Source organism: Grus americana, chromosome 1 (assembly GCF_028858705.1).
Source record: "Grus americana isolate bGruAme1 chromosome 1, bGruAme1.mat, whole genome shotgun sequence".
In the NCBI taxonomy this organism is placed as follows: Eukaryota; Metazoa; Chordata; class Aves; order Gruiformes; family Gruidae; genus Grus; species Grus americana.
Window position 1 is genome coordinate 175,256,111 of NC_072852.1, and position 26,484 is coordinate 175,282,594.

Here is a 26,484-nt window from a genome sequence, read left to right on the forward strand (position 1 = left end):
TTCTTAATTCAGAGTTCCCTCCGATCTCGAAGTGGCAACATCCCTTGTGTCTGGCTCCGTCCTCATCTTCTCAAGGATCTGTTCTATCTTCACAAGGTGTAAGGGAAGGTGAGATGCAAAAGGATACTCGAGGCAAAGAAAACATGGACAGAGCTGGGCCTCTACAACTGAAAAAAGAAAGATGCAGTGTATTTACATTTTTAAATCACATGTTTTATGGAACACTAGATCCCACCACTGGAAGTCAAAGTTGTATAAGCTTCTCCAGACAAACATCCTGAAAACTACCTGAAAACAGCTTGAAGAAGTGTTCTGCACAATTACGGGTACACAAGACTTCAAAACAAAATGCCAGTTTGTATTTTCTTGGTTTTATTTGCCAATTTTAAAGTTTTTAGTGTAGGATAGCTAAAATTTCACTAGTAAAGGACATCTTCACTGGTATTAAAACACAAATTCCCGTAGATTTAACGTAAAGTACAATAAGCAAGTAGATCATATGAGAATAGTTTATATCTGATAATGTGGAAATTCCCCTGCACTGAATTACTACAGTTGAGATTATCCACTCCATAGATGTGTCATCCCGTGAGTCATCTCTCACATAATAGTATACAATAATAATAAAAAAAACCACCGCAGCTATGGGCACATACATGCATCACAATTAATTACAGTGCATATTTTTAAAACTGGAGGAATTACGTGCACACCAAACTATTTTTGCAGAGCCCCCATCTGTACGAATGGCCATTTCTTTACTCTTTTAAAAATGCCAAGTGCCCTCAAGACGGGCAGAACAAAGCTCCAGGCCTTCCCGACTGACCCTAACACCCCACGCACGCCAGCCGCCAAACACGCGTTAAAACTCCATCCTCAACTTCGGCGGCGGGCAGGTACCACGCCACGCAGGGGGCCCGGCCACGCCGGGAGAGGCACGTCCTGCCGGCTGCGCCACTGCGCATGCGTGGGCAACCGCAGCAGCTGACTTTCCGCGCTACCTGGCGCCGGAGGCCGGGCCGCCGTTGCGCGGTTTTTGCGCGGCGCCGCCACCTGTTGCGCGGCGGTACCTGCGCGGGGCAGGCCGGGCCGCCCGCTTTCCCCTCTCCCAAGTTACTTCGGTGCCGCCGCAGCCCCCCTCGGTGCGGTTTCTTGACGGCGTGACCCGCAGTGCCCCGTCCCCTTCGATCCGCGGCCGCTCGCGGGAAGGTCCCCCGCAGATGTTGCCGCATGGGGCTGCCCTTGCGCGCCCCGCGCAGCCACCGCCGTCCGCGCAACAAAGGGGCCTCGGCGCTGCCGCCGGACCCTCAGCAGCAACTCCCACCCCGCCGGGAGGCGCCTTTCTGGTCCCGGGAGAACAACAACAAGAGCAACAGACCCGTCCGGAGGTTTCCGCTTTTGTCCGCGGGTGCCCCCGCCCCAGCCCCGGCAAGGTGTGCGGCCAGCCCCCGCCCCGCGCCCCGGCTTCCCCGCTCCCGCCCGGCTTTTCGGGGGAAGGCTGGAGACGCTCGTGTTTCTCCACAAAGTGTGTTGACAAGCGACTGCTGAAAAGGGCTGGGAAAATTACATCTCCTCTCTGGTGGGGTGAAATATGAAACATGTAATCTAACGGTTCCTGAAGAAGGAGGGGTGGGGTGGGGGGAGGAAGAGGGACTTCTCTCCCTCTCTGTTTCCCTGCTCCGGGTTCCTGGTTGGATAATTTGGGTTAATACTAGTGAGTGAGCCTTTTGCTGCTTCAAAGGGTATTTCAAGTTGCCGGAGCTCCTCCCCTCCGCACCGTGTGACAACAACAACTCGTCCAGCGAGCGAGCGAGCGGCGGCGGCGGCAGCAGCCAGCACTTCCCAGCTCATTTTCTCTCTGTCATTCCCCTCTCAATCTTTGATCAATGTACTTGCCAGAGAGAACCGAAGTCCTTCAAACCTCCTCCTTTTCACCTTCGTCTTTAACGTGGTGCTAGAGCAAGGACCACAAAAAGAAACTGCCCTCCCCCTCCCCTCGGCCCCAGCCCCGCCGCCCGGAGCGGACTTCTCCTCCTCCTCCTCCTCCTCCGTCCCCACTTGCGGGACACTTTGTGCGTTTCTCTCTCTCACTCTGCCCCCTGCTCTCTCGCTCGCCGCAGCACCTGATCCGGGGTTATCCCCCCCTTCTTCTCCCCCCTCCTCCCTTCTCTCCTTTCCTCCTCTTTTTTTTATATATTTTTTTTTAAATTTTCCCCTTTCCCCTGCGTGTGTGTGTGGGAACTTTCCCCCCTCCCCCTGCCCCCTCCGCCGTATATGTGACCATGGCCGTACCGGCTGCTTTGATCCCTCCGACCCAGCTGGTCCCCCCTCAGCCTCCGGTCTCAACTTCTGCCGCCTGCACCACCACCACCACCACCTCCTCATCGGCCACCTCCTCTCCGTCTCCGTCCATCGCTCCCCCGCCGGCCGCTTCGGGGACAAACCTATTCCGGCCGGAGCCCATCGCAGCGGCGGCAGCGGCGGCGGCAGCGGCGGCCACAGTCACCTCCACCACCAGCGGCGGCGGCGGTAACGGCAGCAGCGGCGGCAGCGGCAGCCCCAGCCTGGGCACCGGCGGCGGCGGCGGCAGCAGCGGCGGCGGCAGCGGCGGCACCTCCACTCCCAATGCCAGCGCGGCCAGCGCGGCCAGCAGCCTGCCCGGCAAGCCCGTGTACTCGACCCCGTCCCCGGTGGAGAACACCCCCCAGAATAACGAGTGCAAGATGGTGGATCTGAGGGGGGCCAAAGTGGCCTCCTTCACCGTGGAGGGCTGCGAGCTCATCTGCCTGCCCCAGGCTTTCGACCTCTTCCTGAAGCACTTGGTGGGGGGCTTGCACACGGTCTACACCAAGCTGAAGCGGCTGGAGATCACGCCCGTGGTCTGCAACGTGGAGCAGGTCCGTATCCTGAGGGGGCTGGGGGCCATCCAGCCCGGGGTCAACCGCTGCAAACTCATCTCCAGGAAGGATTTCGAGACCCTCTACAACGACTGCACCAACGCCAGGTAACAGCCGCAAGGCACACGCACACCCCGCGGCCCCCCCGCCGCCGCCGCCCCCGTCCCACCCCCGCACGGTGCAGCCCGGGCGAGCGCTGCGCCGCTTCCCGCTGCCACCGCGCGGGCCCGGGGGGCGGCCCGCGCCCTGCGGCCACATGCGCTCGCCCCCTCCCTCCCTCTGCCTCGCTGCCCCGGCACCCAGCCGGCCTCCTCCGCAGCCGGCTGCGCCGCTTCTTGGTGGGACGGAGGGAGAGAGGGAGGAGAAGAGGTGTTTCTGCCCCCTTCCCTGCGTGCCGTGCAAGTGTCGCCCTGTCATTGTCCCCTTCTCCCCCCCCGGGCCGAGGCATGCCGGGGGCTCGGCGCGGCCGCGGGCAGCGCAGCGCGCTGCTTACGCGGGGAACGGAGGGCCGGTGGGGGAGGGGGCAGTAGGGCCAAAAAGTGTTTTTTGAGCGACCCCTCGCCTCAAATTTGTCCCTGGATGTATCTTTAAAACGGGCAGCCCTGGGAAAAAGCTGCCCGAAGGGTGCACAAGAGTGGGCGGGGAGCAGTCGGGGGGGGGGGCGCGGACGACGGGGACACAGACTCAGGTTTCGCGTAAATGGGATGGGGCGCGGAGCTGCCTCCCGGGCAGAGGGCCCTGTCCGGGGTGGATAGAGGCCACTTGGCCATCAGCTGCTGTCATATATCCGAAGGGGCACGTGCACTTTTTGTATAGGTCTATAAGGCAGTTGCCACATGGCGAACGGGGAGGGGGGGACGGGAGGCGGGAAGACGGCGAGGAGGAGGAGGAGGAGGAGGTGGTGGTGGTGGTGGTGGCGGCGGTGGTGGCGGCGGCGGCGGCTGGTTTGCTTTGGGGTAGCGGGGAGAGGTGCCAGGCGGCCGGGCTGGCCTGCTCCCCGGGGAAGGGGGGGTGTCGGTCCCCGAGGAGCAGGTGCGAGCGGCTCCCGGCCTCCGCCAGCCGGGGAGGAGGCGACGGGGGCAACCGGAGCGCGGAAGGGATTTGGCAAGGCTGAATCATGTTACCGCGCAGAATAACGCGGGCGCGGTGGTGGCGATGGCGCCGGGGGCGGGAGGGCAGCGCTCGGGCTGCGGGCGGTGCGCGGGTACCGCCGCGGTCCCTTGCCCGCTCACCTCGCTGGCCGGGGGGGCGGGCACGGAGGAGAGGTGAAGCCCCAAACTTGGCACAACCGGGTAGGGCTGTTGTGGGGTGCGGGGGGGAGGGGGGAGAAGGAGCTGGCAGAAGAGGAAATTCCTGCTGCAGTAGCAGCCTGCTTTGCAACTGAGGGCGAAAGCGTGGGGCTGTTATCTCTCAATCTGTAGGTTACAGGGCTGAATCTGCTTGATAAGGAGAAGGGATCGCATAACTGCCGTGACCCCGAGATCAGAGCGGTCGGAAGCGCCTCCAGTTCCCGGGGGCTCCCCCTGCCTCGGGCGAGGAGGGGGGTGGTTCTGGTTCTGCCGCGCAGGAGGGGTGGTGGGAACTTCACAGGGAGCGAAGGCTCGCCGCCGAGGAGGTCGTAGACAAAGTCCCGATGCTACTTTCAATATAGGCAAATAAACAAACCGGGCTCGTTTCGCTTTCCTATTGTCAGACTTCAAGGTGCAGCACCAGCCAACACGTGGGGAATTAACCCCACGCGATGCCGTGCTCCTTCCCTTCCTTCCCTAATGGCGGGGGGGTGTGACATTCCCTCCTTCCCCCCTGCCGGAGTTAGCTGGGGGTACTTGGGGCTCATTAGCATAGAGCAAGGCGCAGCAAAGCACTTACTCCGCAGTAGCTGTTGCTAGATGGATTGTTGAAGTTCCTGAATATTCAGGGCAGCAGGACAAAACAGCCGGGAATAACTTCCAAGCGCTGACATAACTGTAGCTGCTCGGGTAACTCTGCTGTTGTTTCATGTGGAATCAACATGAATATTAATAGCTGCTCTTAGAGAATTGTGTTGGGTTGGGGTTTTTTTTTTTTTTTTTTGTGTGGCATAGAACTTGTAACAACTCTGCGTGAGTTCCAAGATTTGGTCCTTAAAATAAACTGATGGGAATTTTAGTTTGCTACGGTCATACTGTGTGAATTGTAATTTGAACACGTGAAATTAAAAAATAGAGAAACTTTTTTTTTTGGGGGGGGGGGGATGGGGGAGAGTACGGGGACACCAATTCCTGGACTTGGCAGGGCTATAAAAGGGTTTGGCAGCCTGGTTGTAACATGGGTTGATTATGTCAACAGCACAGAATCGGCCGTGTTTCAGCTGTTTCTGAGGTCTGCTGTGCTACCATCCAGCGTAGTAGAAATTACAGTAGTGGGTTCAGAAGTGGATAGGATTTGACCCTTAAAAAGCGTAATTGTGGTAGACTTATTAATACATCCATTAAGCAAATAACTTAATGGAAAGGACATACAATAGGTATGCAAAATGTATTATTACAGTATAGACGAATAAAGCAAAGTGGGTCAGTGAGTTTTGGTCAAAATGGATGATCTCATCAGAAGATAAAACTGTATTTACTTTCTGGCTTTCCCCTCCAATACATTACACTCTGATTCTTCTTTCCTAGCAAATTAATTATTTTTAATTATTTCTGACATTACAGTAATTACGCAGGATATTTTGATCTACTCGGTTTAGTGATTTAAGTGACCTTTCCAGGCTCTCAGTTACTGCATACTTTAGCCGGGTGATGTCTTTTTGTATCCTGGCTGGACACTTACTGTTGAGATGGAAGCTGTAAGAGCCAACTCCATCCTAGCGGCTAAATTGTTATACTCATCGGATTCAAAAATTTTGAACCAGCATCTTATCACTGTTATATTTGTCTCATAATCAGCTGATGCACTCGAATACGCTAATCCCTTTTTGGAAAGCTTCATCAAGGTTAATACGTTATTTAATCAAAAAAGGCATCCAAATAAAGCCATTACTTTGTTGTTCTTTAAATGGACTGCATCGTTAGTTGCCAGTTGCTGTGGAAATAATTTGTAATAACTTATTTCGAGATGGAAAAGTTTTAGATGTGTTTCACCAAAATGATACATTTTAACTGTGATATTGCTATTTAAAAAAATCAATAAACCAAAAATCAATAAAACACCAAGGGATTTTCTATTGAATGCTTAATGTGGAGGTCTGTAAAGTGAATTGGTTTCTGTGTTTATTTGTGATACTACTAATAATAACATGATACTAAAGGACCTTTTTCTAAATCAGGCTTCTGTATCAGTTCACTGGAAAAACAAGCTTCCGTTATAGAAGATGACTTTTCTTTTCTGGTCTTACTGACCTTTGCTTTTATTTTCCTCATAAAAAGCACTGGTCGCCAAACAGAAATCCAGGAAATAGCAAACTGTGCATTTAGCTTACATTCTGATTAAACGGTTTGACATTAATGGGATGCTAGAAAGCCATATGCCAAACGAATAGGGGAAGGATAAAGGCAAAACATGGAAAACATTTAAAGCTACTAGATGCCAATTGAGTCAGGTTTCTTGAATGTGTGTATGAAAGAGAGTACCGAACTGTGCACTGGATGTCACCTGCCTAGGATTAATGACCTGGAAGCTATTGATCCCAGATTGTTTCTGGTCTCTTGTGTTTTGAGCACTTGTCGTGGAATTTTACCATGCTGGGTCCCTTCGTGGAGTTTTCCCATAGACTTAGGCTGGCTTTGGATCTTGTCCACCCGAGTAAAGCCTAAAAGCATGTGCCTTCTTCTGATCTCCCTCCTGTGGCCAGGATATGTTAATCTTTTCTGACATTTGAAGATGATTTTGAATGAGTTCATTGACATTCATACTTAAAGCGGGGAATTATTTGCACTGTTTGGAAGCTATTTACAAATTTTGGGAAACAACCTCATTGATTTTTGAGTATAAAGGGGAGAGATGCGAACGTGAAACAATTCTCTTCAAAGCCTGTCTTACACGGCAGTTATTCAGTCTCTCTTTGCTAGCTTCTGCTCCTCTCGAATTATGTGGACCTGGCATGTGCTTGTTTACTGAATACTGCACGCTTGCACAGTTTTTTTCTGTTTGTATTAATTAAAAGAGTATCTCACCCAGATAGGTTAGTACAGATCGTAGATATTTTAAATGAACAGGTCAGCAACTGCAGCTGGAAGGAATGTCAAATATATAGTATCTGTGGTTTATATTGATGACCTTCCTTCTTGCCACACATTACTAAAATATAATCAGCAGAAATATGGTAGGTTTTACAAGCAAAGACGACTTCTGGAAGGCCAGAGGATAAATTGTAGTAACTATAAAGAAGGACTAAAAGGTTTGGAGGTGGCTTCCTCAGACTTAAAAAAACCCTAAAAGACTCCAGCTGCTTGCAATAACGGAACTTTAATATCCATCTTATGATATTTATTTAATTGTAAATATTATAAATTAGAAGCTGAGATCTTTGGACCGTACTTATTACAACAGAACAGACTATTTATCCCTTTAATCTGATACTTAGTCCCTGGCAGTAGCCCAGTATCCGATACTTGAGGAAGGGAACGCTTCTCCCCGGTGAACGTTTGTCGCCCGTTGTGCAACGCTGCCGGTGCTGTTCCTGTGCAGGGATGTGATGGGCACAGAGACATTTTCTTCCTGATTGCTTCACATGATTTTCCTGAAGTATTCAATTTGATTAACTCCTCCTTTATGTCGTAGCTATGAATATTGGTAAAGTTTTGGGTTTTTTTTTTAAAGAAATCTTTTACCGGTAGCTGTAGTTTATATAAAAATGCAGTTTTGTTGTCAGTTCTGTATCAACTTCACTTACGAGAACGGACTGTGTGAAAGCACAGCGAATAGCTTTGTTATTTCCACAAACCACTGCTATCTCTGTTCAAATGCTCAGTTTGATCTTAGGCCTCTGTTCTCTTGCTGGAGCTGCCCCGGGCGTGATGAACTGGGGCTGCTGGTGCCACTGGGGATGCTGGGAGCGGGCGCCCTGCATCGTGCCCCCTATGGGCTGGTGCTCGTGGGACCGCTGCTCCCACGCGGGGCTTCTCCTCCATGACTCCTCGGCACCAAAGTAAACCAAAATGCCCTTAGTAATCTCATTTACTACTTGTCTGCCTCACGTTTTGTAATCGGGAGTGTGTTCCGAATGTATGTTGGAAATGATAATTTTGTTTGACTGCCATTTAGTATTTCTTCTGTTTTCTCCTGTTACTAGATCGTTCCAGCCGGCTGTTTTTGCCTATCGCTGCGATTCATCATCTAAAGTGAATTGCATATGAAGCAGAGAATTGTCATACACTGGATTGAATTTTAATATTTTCCTTTTGAACTATATCATAGATATATTAAATTATTGCTGCAATCTCTGCTGGTCTGGTACAGGTAAATCTCTTTCAGCGTTGCCAGTATTGCCTCTTCATGGAGAAGCTTTACAAGTTTAGCTATAAAAATTCATTTCTGGCTGCAGGATAGCAGAGGGAGTAGTCAGGAACTACGGAGTTTTATCAAAATGGTATGAGCCAGTGAACTGGGAGTCCGAAACAACCACGATGCCTGTCTGTTTTTAAGCAACAGGACTGGATTTAGATCCTCTTTGTTCTTTTATAAGTTAAATATGTTTTGTTTTAAAAATAACATTTGGGGCATCTGCTTTGCATTATGAGTTAATTCCATTCATTGTTTTAAAATAGTTATTAACCTTTTGCAAATTATATACTACACACGAACAGTAATTTTTTCAATAATCTTTAAATGTGCATACTGTAACAGCGCCATAATGTGGACTGACATAATATGAATTGACAGTAAATTTTTAGTTGCCTAAATACGTATTTAAATGATAGAGCTAAAGAGTCATCTGCAAAAAGCTATTATGATCCAGAGAGTTAATTCATATATAGATAATTTCTCCAGCATGCATTAAGGAAGAATTTTTCTTTTTCCATTACCATTTAAATTATTTTCAAAAATCCTGAAACAGAAACCAGAAATCTTTATACTGAGAATCAAGGAATGTCTGTGACTTGAAATGATAAAGTCCAGGTTGCTTCGAGGAGTAACTTTATCCTTAACCCACTATGTTCTGCTTATTTATCTGATACGGTGCTCAGCCAGGGTCATCTCCTAACAAGTGCTGATGTTTCATTTCATAAGCAGTGCAGAATGTTGAAATGTAATCTGTTAAATACAGAATTTTAGCATTAACTATGAATAACTGTGAACTATTTTAAACTTTTTTTTTAATGGATAAAAAAGAAAAAGGTTAGTGGCATATTTTCCATAGCATAAAGTAGAAAAATGCTGTCAATGTTTCATTAGAGGAAGGATGAGCTTTTGATCATATAGTTACGTCCCAGTTTGGAATTCTTTACTCTAAATTACTGATAGCAATGAGCTGGGAAACTACCCCTGGGAAGGATAACTCCGTAAATACTGAATACTTGCATTCTCTGCTGTGATTTTCCATCGGTCTCCTTTAGAGGTGGGATATTGGACTGGAAGAACCCTGAGCGGCAGTTCAGGATACATTCACCAAAACTAATGAAACCACTTGCATGAGTTGTGATTGAGGAAATGGATCACAGAATGTATTTCAGTTCACATTGCTTTAAATGATGTTTGGTGATAATTATGTTTAGAGTCAACATCCTCCAGTGACAGGTGTATGAATATATACAATACAATTTGCAGAATTGTGTGGAAAGATCTTGTAAATCGTGTGTATCCAAATGGCTTATTAGGAATAAACAAACTTTCTAAAGTAGTCTAAACCTGTTTTTTAATATTTTTAATATTACGCTTTTGATGCAGTAAAACAGTCTAAAGTTTTTATTGTGCGCCCCTGAGAATACTCGTGTGGGTAACACCTACATAACTTTCTGTTCATTATTCTGTTTAAAGGTACCCTGTTCACTCCAAAACTAATTTACTGTAGATAATTTCTTTCCATCTTGTATACTTTGCATCTTCCTCATGAAGAAGAAAGTTATTTTGGTATGAAAAAAGGAATATATTTTTTGTGACAAATATTAAACAGTGGGATTTTATGTCCATTGGAAGGCTGAAATTAGCCCTAGTCCAGAAACAGTGGAGCAGGTGCAATTAAAATTTCCCGGTGCACCTCGCCACACTAACTGGATGTTCTTTTTCCATTAAAGTAAGTGTATGTTATAGTCATGAAATTTTTTTGATCCTTAGAATATATAGAATTATTCTCTAAATTAGCCAGATGGCTAAATTCTGCTTAAATTCCTTTTGATCCAAGACAAGCTCGAGTTCAAGCAAAGCTTTTCAAGACTAGTTTTCTTATTCACATTATACTTTTATGTGATACTAAAAATACTGAAAAAAATTGCACCTCAACTGTTAAGACATGTATTTTTAATGTTTAATTTGTTGCTTAGGTTGTATGATGAACTGAGAGGGCCATACATAGGTGTGCGTACGGACTACCTGGCTGACAAAATGACGGAGTTTTGCATACTGGGATTGGATGGGGCTGGGGAGAAGGGGAGTACGTGGGACTGCTGCAAACATTTTAGCATAACTGACAGCTAAAATATATTTGTAACATTACGATATCATGATTGAAGTTCGTAACTCTGAATAACGTTCATGTTAGAGCACTTGTTAACGATACTGTACTGAGAACAGGTAATAGTTATTTTACGTTTGGACCAAAATCTGTTCTTCAGGACCTGTCTCTCAGAATATGCTTGTATTTACAAATTGCTGTATGATAGAAATTATTTTTAAATCTTACTTTTGGGAAATGCTTTGCTTTATTATCATACATAAAACAATTGTAAGGTATCAAAAAGAAAGTAGTTGTATAAAGTAAACTGTAATAGGAACAGGTAACATAAATATTTATTAATATTTAATTACATCTTTTGTAACCTTGATTTCATGATGTTCTCATACTTATTAATGATTTTTTCTTTAATAAAGAGCTAGATCATGATTTTATGTAGGGGACAGAAAAAAGCAGCTTTCAGGTTATAGGTACTGTATTTTTAAAAGATGAACAAACAATGCATTACATTTATTTTGGTGATAAATCTAGTCAGGGCTTATTAATAGTTAGAACATTCTTTAAAAAAGATTACTAAAGGTATTATTTTTGAATTATACTTTTCCAAATGTGGTAAAAATACAAACTTAATGTTTTAATTGGGTTTATATCATGTTTTAATAGATGCCAGTGTTATTTGTCCTTACGAAGTATATAATTTGTTTCCAGTCTTCTGGGCTGCTGTAAAAACCTTTCTTTGTTGGAGAAGGTCACCTGTAGGACTTGACTATTTACATTAAAATAAAAATACTGTGGTTTTAAACCATGTGCTTAACTTTAAGAATGTGGATAGTCCTGTTGCTTTCAATAGCCTACATACATCTTTTAAACTAAGCATATGCAAAATATATTTGGAAGTGCTGTGAAAGAATCAGTTGACATCTTTGGTAGAAAGCTGTCTTACTAAATACTGTCTTGCATTTGTGGGGAGAGCTTGAAAAGCATTGAAAAAATGCTTTAGATTTTCTGTCCTGTAAATTAGCACTTGTTGCATAAAATAGATCCATGATGCACTTTTTTATGTTTTCATGAGAATTGTCTTCTTTCGTATTAATTAATGTTAGGAAATCAGGGCAATGTCTTGGCAGGACTGAGTATCAGAATTTGGTATAGCCCCTGGCTTTGTACCCCCCTGCTGGGATTTTTTGTGTTCTTGTAGAACAGAATCAGCCTATCTCTTTCTGGAGGGAACGGGCACTTCCAAGATGTGTGCCGTGGTGTCACTTTTTACATTTTAGTTCTGATACTCACTGATAGTTTGGAGGGAAGGAAGTGAAACCATTTTCCAATTGTTTTCTGTTTCCTTAAATTTCTGCTTAAAAGAACAAAAAAAAAAAAAGGAGGGGGGAAGGAAAATACCTCAGGTGGTATTAAGTGTCTAATAAGGTCTGATACAAATTAAAAGCCACATGTTCTCTGTTGTTTTTAATATATATGTTTCCCTTAGCTTGTTGGAACTGTTCTTACAATTTAGATGACATGTAAGACTTTATTCTTTCTCTGTGTCTGTATCTACCACTCAAGACTAATGCCACCATTCTGTTGCAAATTTTGTTGTATATTGTTCTAGTTCAAAGCAGGCTCAGTTGTGTTTTGTGGGGGTTTTTTGGGGTTTTTTTCAGGTTATATTCATCACTTTTAACAGGCTAGATTAAAAAATAAACATGAAATGCTAATAAATTATTTTGGTTTACATTATTTGGTATTGTAGATGGCTTATGATTCTACTGATTCCCTTCAAAATTAATTTGCTCCTGAAATATTTTGTTAAAAATGAAGATAGTAGTAGAAAATGAAGCTTCTGCTACAGTAATTTACAGTTTAAAGTATAGCTATATATAAAGTACTTTTTTGAGAAGCTATGAGGAAAATGCATTAGAAATACTAATGTAACAGCATATATCTGTTTCAGGAGCACATATGCAAATTGTGTAAGGAAGGTGTCATAACATTTCCTGGGGAGGGCATCAATGAGGTTTTTTAGTCGAGATGTTTGGGTATAGCCACAGCTGTTGGATTGGCTTGAGGCCACCTCAGGGTACAACAGGTGGGATGTGGCTATGAATTAATACACTTTTGACAGATTTTACCTTTCAGAGCTTCTCTGGCATCATCCCAGTAGAGTGGAGGAAAGGGTGGAATTTATCTTCGGAAGAAGCAGCAGCCCACCTCTATAGCGTGCAGAGCTCAGGTTTACATACACTGAGAAAGTAATTTGCTTAAAGACCCTGAATTTCTTGTCTGTTATCCTTCCTCCGCTCTTTGAATCCGTTGTTAAAAGCTGCCCCAGTGTCTGTCTCTGTGGAGAAGTCCCTGGAGGGATCAGTCTGCCTGTGGGCTCAGATGGGGCAGTCCTTGGTGCCTCCTGGCCCTTAGTCTGCATGTGGACTTCCAGGCACGCATTAGAAGATGTTTGCGTGGAGCTGGCCAAAATACCCTTTACGTAGGCTGGGGAAGCTTTAGTAGACCCAGGAGGAGTATGGTCCCATATGGGGGGGATTTGGGTTGCTCAGTTGAGGGGTCAGACTCAACCCATTATCGCTCTGGCCTCGTTGCAATGAAGTTCAGACCCTGCTATGCAGCACACGGGACGTGAGGTTAAATTGCAGGTTGTTCTTGGAGGAGTGGAGCCTCCGTGGCATTTAGTTTGCTGCTGCTCAGCCTTTGCTGATGTGGGTCTAGAAGTACAGGTTTCATCTTTTCTGGTGGCCCCTTCTTATGATTTTGTCTCGTTGCGCCTTACTTTACATGTTTTATTACTGAAATTAGGATAATACAATGATATCATGAGAGGTAATAAAGTGATAGTTATGAAATGCATTGTGAAGCATACATGTATTCACAAATATTCCAAAGTATGACTACATGAGTAAAACATTTTGACATTAAAGGAGAAGGATGTCGTCAGTTAAAACTGCTAGCGTTGTTATGTGATAAGGTCGTCTGCTTTTTTATTTGGTGTGCCAGCTGATGAAAGAAAAATATTTATTTTTCTCGAGGTGAAAAACACAGGCATTTTCATCAGCTTAAATGAAAAGAGCCAACAAGTTCTAAATCCTGTTTTGTGAAATCGTGTTTCACCCCTGTAAGTGGATTTCTGCGTGGATGGTGTGCTGTAATCGGGATGGGTCTATCTTTTCAGCTCGGCTAATCGTTTCCTTTCACAAATCCAGAACGCATGCAGATTTGAACTTGTAGCCAGGAAAAAGTGCTGCCATGCTTCAAATTGCCAAAGGACCTCAAGGGACAGAGACTTGACCTGGTTTTATGAAACCATAGAATTACATTTATGCAAGTTACCCCATGGGAAAGGAATGAACTGATCCCAATTCGCTGCTAAATACTGAGGCCTTATGGGTCACATTTGAATTCTCTCCTACACCTGTTTTTCTACTAAATTTTTCTGAGGACATTTTTAGAAACTTACTTTACATTAGGTGTGGGTCATGTGCCTAATATTTAACAGTTCAATGTTCTAATTCTTTAAAATGTCTAATGGTTTCTCAATATAATTAAGCTGCAAAAAGTTTAAATTATAGAATTTGTTCAGTAGGGGCTAAAGGCTCAAACCATGTACTCTCCTTTGAGTTTAGTAACTTAGGCTTCGTTTTCCTGCGTGTGCAATGTGTCCATAGTCACAGAGCGGGCAGTAGCTGTAGTCAATACATGTTGTACGGGCTATAGAGAAGGGAGTGACTCTGCAGATGGGTCATTATGCTGCTCACCAGGGACATGGGACATGGTGGCTCCAGGTTCAGAAAGGGTTACCTAACGATGCGGTTTACAAGAAGACACCGAGACTCCTTTCTTCCTTCCTCCAAGATTACCTTTGTCCTTCCCTCAATTAGACTGAGAATTTAGGACATGGAAAATCTGGGTTCAGACCTCCTCTTGGAATCAGTGAAGGTAATGAGCAGGTGCTACCATGGCTTTCCTCTTTCAGTATTTTGGTTTGACCTAGAAGCCTAAATACCCTAGGCTGAGCGCTTACACCTCTCTGCTGAGGTGGTATGGTACTTAAGGCATCCAGGTGTTTCTACCAGCATAGTGCCACGTTGGAGTATGCCAGCTGAGCTGAAACAGTGGCTCCTAAGGACAGGGAGGGGTTCCTTACTACATTTGAATACCTGGAACTATATGCTTATAGGGTTACATTAAAATCAGAATTATCTTGCATTTTGATTTATTTAACTAACTAAGGGAGTGCTCTGTTCAGCTAAGTTTGCCTCAGCAATTACTATCCCACAGAGGCTCTGCAAACCTTCTAGGCTCTGCTTCTGCCTTCTCGTGGAAACCATTTCCTATTTTCAAGCAATCTTTCCAATCCTTGAAAGACATTTTCAGCACTGAAATTGGCATTAAGTGCCTGCGTAAGTCTACCTGTTTCTAATGAATGAGTGACAGCTTTGGACACTGCTCATCTAGTATAGATTGCTTTACTCTTTATACACCATCTTAACACTTTAGATCGACTAAACATCTCAGCTGATGATCCCTGGTTCTAGACTTTCTACTCTTCAATGTAGATGTGGCAGAGGAGACTTTTGTGTGGAATTACTGCTCTCACTGTCACCTAGTCTTGAGTTTGTAGTCACTTTTTTTGGCTTGGGCAAAAAGTGGAAGGGGAGGGGTGGGAATAACGGTGTATCACAAGTGAGAAGGTATTTATTTACCGCATTTGTTTGCTTTTCACAACGGTGAATTTTTCCATACAGTTTGCCTTAAGCCATTCATGACTTGGCCGGTCTGGATATGCAGACTGCTTCGTGAGGCATCATCACAGGGCTGTTGTTCATGGCCTGTGCTTCCTTTGACTGGCAGAGTGAAGGGCAAGTCTTCTAAATGGTGACTACTTATCAGCATTATCTATTCATTATAAATGTGTACATAATGTCCCTTTCTAATTCACCTGAAAAAAGTGGTCATATCGATCCCTGAGCTCTTTTTTTGTCTCTAAGTCAACCTTATGCTTCTAGCGATTCAGTTTTTGTTGATGCCATCAACAGGTTTGACTACTGTGTGATGCTGGTATCCTGAGTGGGTAGAGAGGGACATTTTTTTCCAGGAAGAGAATGGGTTTATTCCCAAGTCATTTTTAATGGAAGGTAGAAGTCCAGTTGCATTTGGGGACTTAAACATTTTTCTTAAGCACTTACTTGCTTGACTTTTCCTTTGTAGTTGTGTTGTTCATAAGTTCGATAGAAGATGCATTAACTTTACTGTGTCCAGAGTAAGTTTAGATCAGACTAGTCTAAGGTTTTTGACTTATCAATAAAATGTTTTGGCTGCTTTCTGATTTTCATGGTAAATAAGGGAAATCTTTAAGATCAACTGTAGTGGCAATGAATGCTTCATTGTGATTGAAATGTTTCTCTTAAATTTCTCTTAAAAGAGGAAAAATCCCTTTGTTGTCTGTTTAACCATAAAACAAGTCAGAATGAAGGAACAAATTCAGATCTTTGGGTTCTGAAATCCAAACTCTCCCTTTCCTCTCCTCCTGTTTACTTTTTTCCTCTCACATAGCTCTCATGATTTTTGAAGAAAATGAAGACGAAAATCTACAATTCTTCATGGAAGCCCCATTTTATTAGGCTCCATGAAAACTTCAAATACAGAGGATTCTTGGTTGGAAGCAGCAGTTGCTAACCCTAGCAGTAGCAGGAGGGACCAAAGCCCGGAGGCTATGGACCTGGGAACATGCTGAAGAGTAGCAGAGTGAAGAGACAAAAGTGAAAGGCTGGTTGACAGCACGTTAAAGCAAATTTACCCACTGTTGTTATTTCATGCAGCCTTATAAGTTTACATATGTATGATCAAATTTTCAGTCTTTGGATCACAAATGTTGTAAGACTGTGTTTATTGTAGTGTGCCTGGGAAAGCAAGCAAGAAGAAACAGGCTTTGTTTTGGAGTTTGAGGTGGGATGCGATTCTTGTGGCAGAGATGCTAGATGGGAAGAAGGTATTTGTGTTTTTATTATATACTTGAAAGAACAGATTACCTCCATCTCCTTTAATCGCCTCTTTTCCAGGGCTGGTATCTGTATGTAGATAAAAGAAGTTACTGTTAGAACATAAGACTGAGTTTTGCCGATTACTCCTTCACTGAATGCTAACATGCAAATACTAGGCATTGATTATACCTCAGCGTAGCCTCCGCAAGGAGACTGGAATGAAATAGTTTGTTAGATATGTATTTTTGAGAAATTCACTCATATTTGGAAATTCTCACCTATGCTTTGTATGGTTCTAAGTTTACTTCAGAGGCAGGTAGCTGTAATTCCCAGGTTTCTTCTCACTTTTTCCATATCACATGTGCAGTAATGAATATAGTCACTGTGATATTGGGTTGCATGTAGAAGTCTTAATCTTGCAAGCAGGAAGGAAACTTTGGTTTGTGTAAGGAGTTCTGTTGCCTATAGCATCTCAGACAACTTACAGGAATCAAATAATGCAGGTCCTTAAATTTTGTCAATATTGGTACTCGCATGTCATAGCTAGCAAAATCTTCATAAGCTGGAGTTTCACAGATACCGGCAACCAAGTGTGGGAACGATCAAAGAACATTATTTGTAATCAAGGTGTGGGGTAGGTGTTTATAAAACAACTGGTGGGTGCTTGTATGCATGTGCAATTTGCTTACGCGAGTAATCCTATTGATTTAAATGAGAGCATTCATGTGACGAAAACAAGTTCAACGCAGGAACGTTTAGAAGATGGTGATCTTAGAAACGAACAGTCGTCTTTGGAAGTATTCAAAAGGTGGTTATTAAAACTTAAAGCCGAGAATTGCTGTTTGAAGGCAGAAAAGGCTTGAAAGACGTTTGGGGAGCTCACCTGCCAAATAACAATGCGTTTTAAGGACGTCGGATAACTCTGCCTCAACTTCCTCGTGCTCTTTTTTTTGGGGGGAGGGAGATGGGGGAAGGGATGGGAAGGAGGGCGAGAGAGGGACGGTGACAGCGAGGCTGTTTGTTTTTCCCGAAAGTTGTTTGTGATTTCAGGTACTCATGGGAAATCTCTTGATCAGATTCACATCTGTTCCTGTCAAAGTGGGTGCTAAGATACCGGTCACCCAGCAACCATGTCCAAGAGGGAATTGGGCCGATAATAACTTCAAAAAGGAATGACAGATGCTAGATTAGGATGAAAGACAAAACGCATGAAAAATGAGCTTGTTAGAATAAAAAAATTGTTCAAGCACCTTCATGCAAATTAAATGAATATTGAACATTTGCATGCAGTAATTTCTACTTTTTCTGTTGATTGAGAAGAAATAAAGATGGTACATATAAAAACATAAATGTAATTTTTTTTTTTTTGCACCAATTAACATACAAAGCAGTATCTTTCTTCTAAAAATGAGATTAGCCACCTGGGTGCTTGGCTGTATCCCACATATGTCACAACATTTTTGTAATGAGTATGCTTCTGTTGAAGGAACACCTTATCTAATTCTTCGTAGCAAAACAAACAAGAAAGCAACCTTATATTAATTTTAAAATACTTTAGGTTAGCATGATTCTGGTTTGTTTTTTTTTTTCAGCTGTGGTTTTCAGAGCTGAATTATTTCCTGCTGTCCTTGAATTCAATCGGTATAATGTGCATTAATAAAAGATCACATAAGATGAGTTCAGACCAAATGCTAAGGTTTCCTATTGACTGGTCAAACAATACATTTTTTAAAACACGATGTCTGTCAGGGTGACATGAAAAAGAAATAGTCACATTTCCATGCCTATGTATTAAGATAATTTAAATAATCTAACAATTTTATTATTGAAATGTTCATATAACAATCAGAATTTGGAAAAGAATGATAAAATGTTCTGATTGAGAAAGAACTCTGTGTCTTGGTTTAGCAATGTCTAATGTGGTCACGTACAGAAATTGATTTTCTTCAGAAATTAATTAATTTTTCATATCGCCCTAAGCTGCAGTTAAAAAGAGTGCATACTTGTCTGTTTTTTCCAGAAATATTGCCTAATCATATTAATACCATTGCCCCAAGGATGAAAAGATAATTGTACAAATGCATTTGGAAATATGTATCACTGAGTATTTATGATTAAATTATGCAAATGACCCAGCTCTCATCCTTTCCAGACCCAGATTGTCTAATTAGGATTGATATGCTGAATAGATGTTCCAGAATTTGAATACAAGCATGTCCAAAGAGCAGAAAATTGGAAATGACAAGGCTGAAATGCTAAGAAAAGTGTCTTTCCCTTTTATACTTTACTAATGTGGTGTTAGCAGTTGCAGTTTTTCCTTTGGCTATGTTGCGTGACTCATGTGTCCTACAAGAAATAAGTCAGGAAAGAAAAATCAACTTTCGTAGATAGCATTACTTTGCTCCGGACTTGTTTTTCTTTAAAAGTCTGCTAGTCATTCCTCTCCCCTTTAAAGCTTTGTAGCCTTCACGTTAAAATAATGATGTATTCCACATAAATTACTTGTTAATTTGGAGCACTGTTGTTTGTAGCTTGTCTCCAGCTGCCGGTGCTGGATATTTAGCTCATAAGCTTCTCACATATTCAGATGAGATTTACACACCTAACATTTTTAAGTTTGGTGGGGTTTTTTGGTTCTTATTTATATGAGTTCACAATTTCTTAATGTAATAACGTTTTGGGTTTTGTTTTTGTTTTTTTTTTTTTAAAGAAGAGAACCAATGTCTCATTAAGCTCATTTATGAGCATTCCGAGTTGGAATAATAGCTATCAGCAAGTCTACAGCGTTTAAATCCTTCTTCTTCAGTGGGCTGTTTGTTCATTTATGGCTCTTGGGAAGCTGGGAGAAGAGCCCGGTGAGGAGCGAGGAGGAGTAGCGAACTGTCAGTACTTCAGCCATTGTTAGCAGCGGGAGTCGCTCCCTCTGAACTCTGTTGGCTCCTGCTTCCCATCTGCGGGATGATGGATTGCTATGTTTAATACATTTCAGCTTTTGTCTGTCATAGTGTGGATAGACAGCGCTATCAATGATTTCAACACTGATTAGAGCGCTGGTGGTACCCACTGCTATTGGGCAGGCACCTCCCAGGAATGTTTGATGTAGCAACTCGTTGGCACTCTCGCCATGCAAATGAGTCGCTCCGGCTAACTCGAGGTGCTTTTAAAACACCTACAAAACACCGCTGGGAATTACTAAATGCGCACAGCACCCCCCCCGGAACAAAACTCAGACACCCCTGCAAATGCTTTGGTACCAAGCATAAACGCTCATCTCGAGCTCAGAGAGAAACGCCTCGTGCTTTTATTAGACCGGGGATGGGAGCAGGGATGCATTCCAGGGGGTGTGATGTCAGCGGCGCTCGGCCCATCTGTACTTAAGTGTTTCGCTACTGGTGATACGGTAGGAGTGCAAGGGTTGCGTTGAAGCAGTAAGATACGACATGACATGTCTCGTACGAGGATTTGCTAAGCCGTGGGTGCTTTGTGATTCACAAGTCCACGGGCTGAATGATTTTAGCCACCAGAGAAGTCGCTGTACACCAGCACAACATATGCCCTGGAGTATCTTCTCATAATTATAAAATGGTGCAGTGGACATATAAATTGGAAAAAAAAAAAGATAATCGTGTTACAGGCATCATTTTAGAGAAGTGGATACATATTATTTTCATTATTAGCATTAATTTTCCACTCTTAGAAGAAATTATTATTCAAAATCTTAAGTGTGAAACAGTATTGTATTAGAAACAAATAGATAATTATGCTTGTTAAAGCATATAATACTGGCTTTAAAAGATGCTTGACCCAGTTTTCTTGATTTGGACCATTGCCCACCATGACAGGCCAGGCTGAGGATAACTTTCCCTTCATTTTGAGCTGTGGGAGGAAGGCAAATTAAATCAGAAGATATTAATCATCCTTGATTTAGCTTTCTTAGTAGAGATTTTAATTTACAGAACCAGAAGAATGAACAACTAATAAAAACTACCGATTAAAAAAAAAATGGAGAAATTGCCAGGCTTAGATGTGTTTTCTTTACCCCTACTTCGCTTTATATTCACTTGACTGTGGCATTGTTTGCCTTTTAAAAATTTCTTCACCTTTGGTCGTACCAATGTTCAACTTCCGTGGCTCTGCTTATAGGCGATGGTTTGTAATTTCTCTGTTGTGCTTGCTGGAAATCTAAGCTTCACAGCACAGTCATGGCATGCCATTTTCATTCCTTTTTAAGACGATCCAGGCAGTGGCAATGCTCATAGGGAGGAGTGTTCATGCTAATTAAAAGCTCAAGTTTACCTTTCAAAAAAATATTGGCAATTTGCCTGGGAGAAAATTCTGTCTTCAGTCACCATTTTTAATCTACTTAGCTGTTTGGAGTTATCTTCACTTTATGAGTTGCCTGGTTTTAAAAGTTGCCTGGGTGTTGAAGTAGTCTCTGCGACATCATTCCTAAGTGCTCACTTGCCGTACATGATGATCAGAGGATCTGAGGGCTTTGTGGAAAGGAGTATTGGTAATAAGGAGGGCATCATCTTGAAATTTACAGCTGCCAGCTTTTCTCAATTTAGGCTCCCTTCGTTAGCAATGGCCGTGTGGCAGTGAAACAAGGAAACTTGAGGCGAACTTTACAAATTTAAGAGAAAAGTAAAAAATAAATATATGTTTATACATAAACAGGTTTAAACTTAAACAGGTTTAGCATACTAAACCTTTCCTGATATTTTTTTTTTCTCCTTTAAAATAAATGACATTTGGCTAGAGATACTGAAAGGGGTTGTTCTGCAGAGATCAATAGCTGGAGCATTCATACATGCACAGAGAGGAAATAACGGCAACCTGAAAGTTAATGAAAAGCAAGTATGAAATAAATCCATGTATTAGTAGGTGATGTGTTAATAAATGTATCACATAAATATGATAAGTAAAAGAATCAGATAAATGGTTCCTTAATCAGATAAAAAATCTCTGTTGTTTATATTCTTTCTGTAGAAGTAAGGCTGTGATTTACAGCCTTTTTTGAAAGCAGGGCTGGTTTAGATAATTTTGCCTCTCTTCTGTTTCCTCCAGGCACGGCGATTGCATTCCTGTACAGCTATGCCTGTACAACCGCGTGTGACTCTTCTGCAGGATCAGGTCTAGGTTAAAAATGCTGCCCACTTACCCCCCACCCCCTTTTTTTTTCTGTATTATTTTTATTAACCCTCATCTGTTTTGGGAAAGCAGTTCACCATGTGTTTTCATCAGCAGTTGTGCTGTTACAAGTGAACGGGCACCAGGGACAGAAATGAATGATGGTGGCAGGAAGGGAGGGGAACCGTGCCTTCGATTTAATGTATCGTCATCCTGTGTGCCATGAAATTGTCCTGCATCCTAACTGCAGTGTCCTGAGCCTGGCCTGGGAAATGAACTGTGGATTACACAGTGGTTTTAACACTATATTTAAAAGGAGGCAACAGGAGGGGGGTCAGCGCTAGTGAACGAAGAAGTGAAATCTTTGAAAGAAAAGTGTATGAATGCAGTGAAAGCCACGCTCCTCTCTCTTGGAAATCTGCTTTGCTAAATCTTGGCAAGCTGGCCTGCTGTGTATTGCAAAAGAAAGGTGGTCAGCCTCTGAGGTACAGCCTTTGGGTGCTCCCCCTAGCCATGTTCTGGTGGCAGGGAACGATGAGACGCGGATTTGCACCATCTTCCATGCCCCACGTGTCTCTTGCTTGTTCAGGGAGAGGAACACCGCTTGTTACAGAGCATCCCCTGCTCTGTCGGAGGTCCTGCACCCTGCAAGAACCCTGCAACTCAGGTTGAGCCTAAGTCTCCGCTGGCGGAGTGAGGTGGAGCGAAAGCCCTAGATTATTCTGCTTCCCTGAGTGGACTTGCATCACTCATACCTCTTGCCTTCTTTGGGACTTTTTCCCCCCCTGGTAATGGCATATACATTAGTATACAAAGCATCTCCTATAGCTATGCAGGATCTGACAGTGTCACTTAGGCCTCTGGGTTCTGATGCGGTATAAAATTACTGACTGCTGTTTTAATGCGAGCACCTAGTTCACACTAGTCCTGCCAAATGTTAATGATGACGGAAATATTCTGTTGTCTGTAAGAAAAGCTAGGCTACGATAACCTGTGCACTTTTCGCAAGCTATTTTAATATAATTATACTAGTTTGTACTTCTTTAGGAATACTCTTATTCTATTATTATTATTTAGAACAGAAAACCTTTTTTAAACACCAGTTGATTTCTTCAGCAGCTTTTTGCAGACGTGATGGAAATATGTCTGAAGCTACAAGATCCTTGTCTACACAGAACCAGTGGGAAACTCAAAATTTCCCTGGATAGGCATGGTTTTAGCAAAACTTCACTCTGTTCAGAATAGTCTGACTTCACTGTAAAGTGGGTTCCACTGTGCTAATCCTCTTGGAATGCAGCAATTATCACCTACCGTATAGGTGTTAAGTGCTGAATTTCAAAGGGATTATCACTTTCCTCCTTTAGTGGCTAAGTAAGAAGAGAAAAGTTGTTAGTACTTCTAAAGGGAAGGGAAGAGAAAAAAAAAAGAGAATTTTCTCTTGTTTTCTTTCTGTGGTTGCCTTCAGTCTGGCAAAAGATGAGCAAGCTGGGTTTTGCTACAGCTAGTTACTTTGGGTTTGATCTTTAAGAATTCTAAAGGCATTTATTCCCTCCGCCCTCCGAAGTACCCTTCTTTTGTGAAACGAGGTAAATATAACAGCCATTCAGACTAAAACCCGAAAGTTATGTAGGTGGACAACATTATATAGGAAAACCAAAGTTCTCTATATCCTTAGAGTATGTTTTCATCATGTGGAGACTTTTGTCAAGCTAAGTACGTAGCAGTACTTCAGATCTTCAACAATTTGTAGAAGTCAGTATCTTTTCAGTCTAAAAACATAATTGATGGTTTTGCTGATGTTGCAGACAGAGCACTGGAAATTATCCTAAGAGTATTTTTGTGCATATTCTCTTTCCACGTACCTTTTTCTTTAACTGACATGCCAATATTTTGTTCTTCTACTAGCATTATCTACAATACAGATAATATTAATTTCACATGGTTGTTGGATAAGGTGGGATTAATGTCCTTGAATCCTTTTTTTTTTAATCCACTCCTAAGAATGTCATCTATGGCTACTTCTCTAAGTGCTTGCTCCTGCAAGCTTGATCTTCATTATCGGTACATAATGAGCAATGAAAGCAGAGCAGAACCCCACCGCCCTAACAATGTGCCCTGGATACCATGCAGCAACCATAGGCTTCTTCCATTCTGTCTGCTGTGGGTTTTTTCAGTTACGAGTATGAAGAAAAAGGGGACTCCAGTTACACAGGGCCAAGTGCGCGCACTTGAGTGTACCACTGAGGTACGTTCTTAAGTAAATAGAGAGGCCAGAGGCTTGGGTGCCCAGCGTATACATGCCCAGCGTATACATGTTATATGCCTGGCCCTTAGTTTGTTCAACCTTGGAAACATATAAGGGTTGAAAGCTAAGTCTCCAGAAGTTGTTTTTGGGTTTGCTGATGTGAACTAAATGGGGAATGGTAGTTAGGGAGAGGACATTCACATCTGGAGAAGGATTTAAGATGTTCTAAGAAATAGAGGTAGCTAGTAATGGACAGGAGAGGGCTGCCTTATGGAGAAGAAGGCCTGCAGGAAAGCTGGAGAGGGACTCTTTATCAGGGAGTGTAGTGACAGGACAAGGGGTAATGGGTTTAAACTAAAAGAAGGTAGACTTAGATTAGATATCAGGAAGAAATTCTTCCCTGTGAGGGTGGTGAGGCACTGGAACAGGTTGCCCAGAGAAGCTGTGGATGCCCCCTCCCTGGAAGTGTTCGAGGCCAGGCTGGATGGGGCTTTGGGCAACGTGGTCTAGTGGAGGGTGTCCCTGCCCATGGCAGGGGGGTTGGAACTAGATGATCTTTGTGGTCCCTTCCAACCCAAACCATTCTGTGATTCTATGATTCTGTGATTCTAAGTGTTTTTCATGAGGCTGCAAAATAACCAAAGGGGGCTTTTAGAGAAGGCGGCTGTGTTTGGAATTGTATTGATGATGCTGAACAGGAGGTTTCATGGAGGAGGATGCAGGATATCAGATTGTAACTCCTAGCCTGTTATTTTTATTTTCACTATCACTTTATTGGGATGAAGAATGATAACTTCTGTCAGAAGTGTTTAGTCTAGAGCTGGCTCTCTCGGAGCTAAGAATTTAAAGTTTTAGTGGTGGAAAATGGGCTAAAAAAAGTTGCAGTTTCTTCACAGTCAAATCACAGAAGTTCATGAATTGCAGAATTAAGCTCTGTCACAGTGTTTAGATAGCATTTTCCAGGGATTGCCCCAGAACATTTCAATAAATGATGAAAATTTTCTTCTATTAAATAAAATATTTTAGATATTATGCATAGTGCTCAAAATACTAGATAGTATATCATGGTGCTGGTAGGATTAGTGCCTGTTAAAAGAATTTGTAAGATACATGCATTCCATTTTATTGAAAGAAGACATAAAAAATTGCATTTCAGTTCTAAAGCTAACAATATTTTCCTGGGAATAACAATCTCCTTCTTAAATGTAAAACAATTTGGTGGAAGAACTTATTCTGCTAAACTTAGGAAGTTGTAAAAATGAGTATTCTTAATTTTTAATGAATTTCTGAAATATTAATTCATTTAGTCCATTTTTGATGGCAGTAATGGTTTGTAGACTTTCTGGGGTATTTTGAACTGTAAGGGGCTTAACTGCTTAACTTTCTGTATCAAGATGCTGATATTATATACCACCAAATGTCTACAGTGAAGAGAAGGTACTTTGTATTGTTGGAAGTGATGTTCTTTCAGGTCTGTTGTGCACGCAAAGAAGGCAGTATTTATGTAGACAGGGATTCAACATGGGCTCAATGCCAGGAGTCATCATAAGACACAGATACTTGTTTCACGAAGTTGGGAGCACCCTGCCATCCAAGTATTTGGCTTGTGAATTCTGGGTTTTTCCCTAATTTGATTTGGTCATAATTTGCATACATGTTATATGGAATTTCATGCTATAGAAATAACTTTACAACTTCTAGATGAAAAAAATGGGGCATTTTAAAGTAACACATTTCTGCCATTTGTTTTGCTGCCTCTTTAGTGTAATGATCCCAGTACCAAAGAACTACAGCTTCTCCTTTGTCAGCAGGATTTATGATAATGTCTTGCCGTTTTTGTGAATTATGTAACACACACTGTTCCTCCTTTGTTATATACTGAAATTTAGTAGGTTGTTTTAATTGTTTGATTGATTTTTTTTTTTCCTTTGGCATTTGTCTACACTGAAATCTAGCGTCTGAGATTTACTAGGAGGAGCAATTGAGAAGACTGTCTTTTGTCTGAATTTCTGAAGATGTCAGGAGGTTTAGGAATGTTTGTGATAAGTCTTTTGTTTTGTGGAAGTTGAGAATTGGGTACGCAATGCTGTATGAAAAGTGTTGAGCGTTGCTCTGTCTTTTAAAATCATCAGCACATTTCTTAACAGGAACAAATGCTAGTCTTTCACGTAGTACTGAATATTCAGCAGCTTTTAGTGGTTCATATTTATTGTTGTTGAAACAGTAATGATATTTTAAGCACTCCGCTACATGGGACACCTAGAATATAGATGGGTTTGATCATTCATACGCTGTGAACTTGGAGGCAATAGCAAGATGCCCATAGACTTAACCGAGACCAGATGTTACTGCCTGAAACAAATAGTTTCCTTACAAAGATGCCAATACCCATTTACTAAAGCACTCATATTACTTGTTGTTCAGTGATTATCCAGAATGTAAAAGAATTAGCTGGTAGAGTCTCTACCTTCCTACATTTTCAAGTGAAAGCATTAAAGTTTATTTTTCATAACTCTTTGGGGTAGACAGGAGAAAGTCAACCAAAAATGCGTGAGCCATAATGATTCCATTTTGTAAGAGACTTGAAAAATACGCAAATTCAAAGTTGACACGTTTTAAGGATATTTTCTA

At 42.6% G+C, this 26,484-nt stretch overlaps 1 protein-coding gene across 6 annotated transcripts in view; it reads left to right on the forward strand.

The window, feature by feature from the left end:
- Positions 1 to 1,485: 1,485 nt before the first annotated feature.
- The window catches only part of DACH1 (dachshund family transcription factor 1), a 367,584-nt gene continuing 342,585 nt past the window's right edge, over positions 1,486 to 26,484 (forward strand). For all 6 annotated transcript variants that reach the window (XM_054806688.1, XM_054806675.1, XM_054806681.1 and 3 more), the window contains exon 1: positions 1,486 to 3,004. In XM_054806688.1, coding sequence (XP_054662663.1) covers positions 2,283 to 3,004 — 722 coding nt within the window. In that variant the 5' untranslated portion in view covers positions 1,486 to 2,282. The remainder of the gene's footprint in view (positions 3,005 to 26,484) is intronic.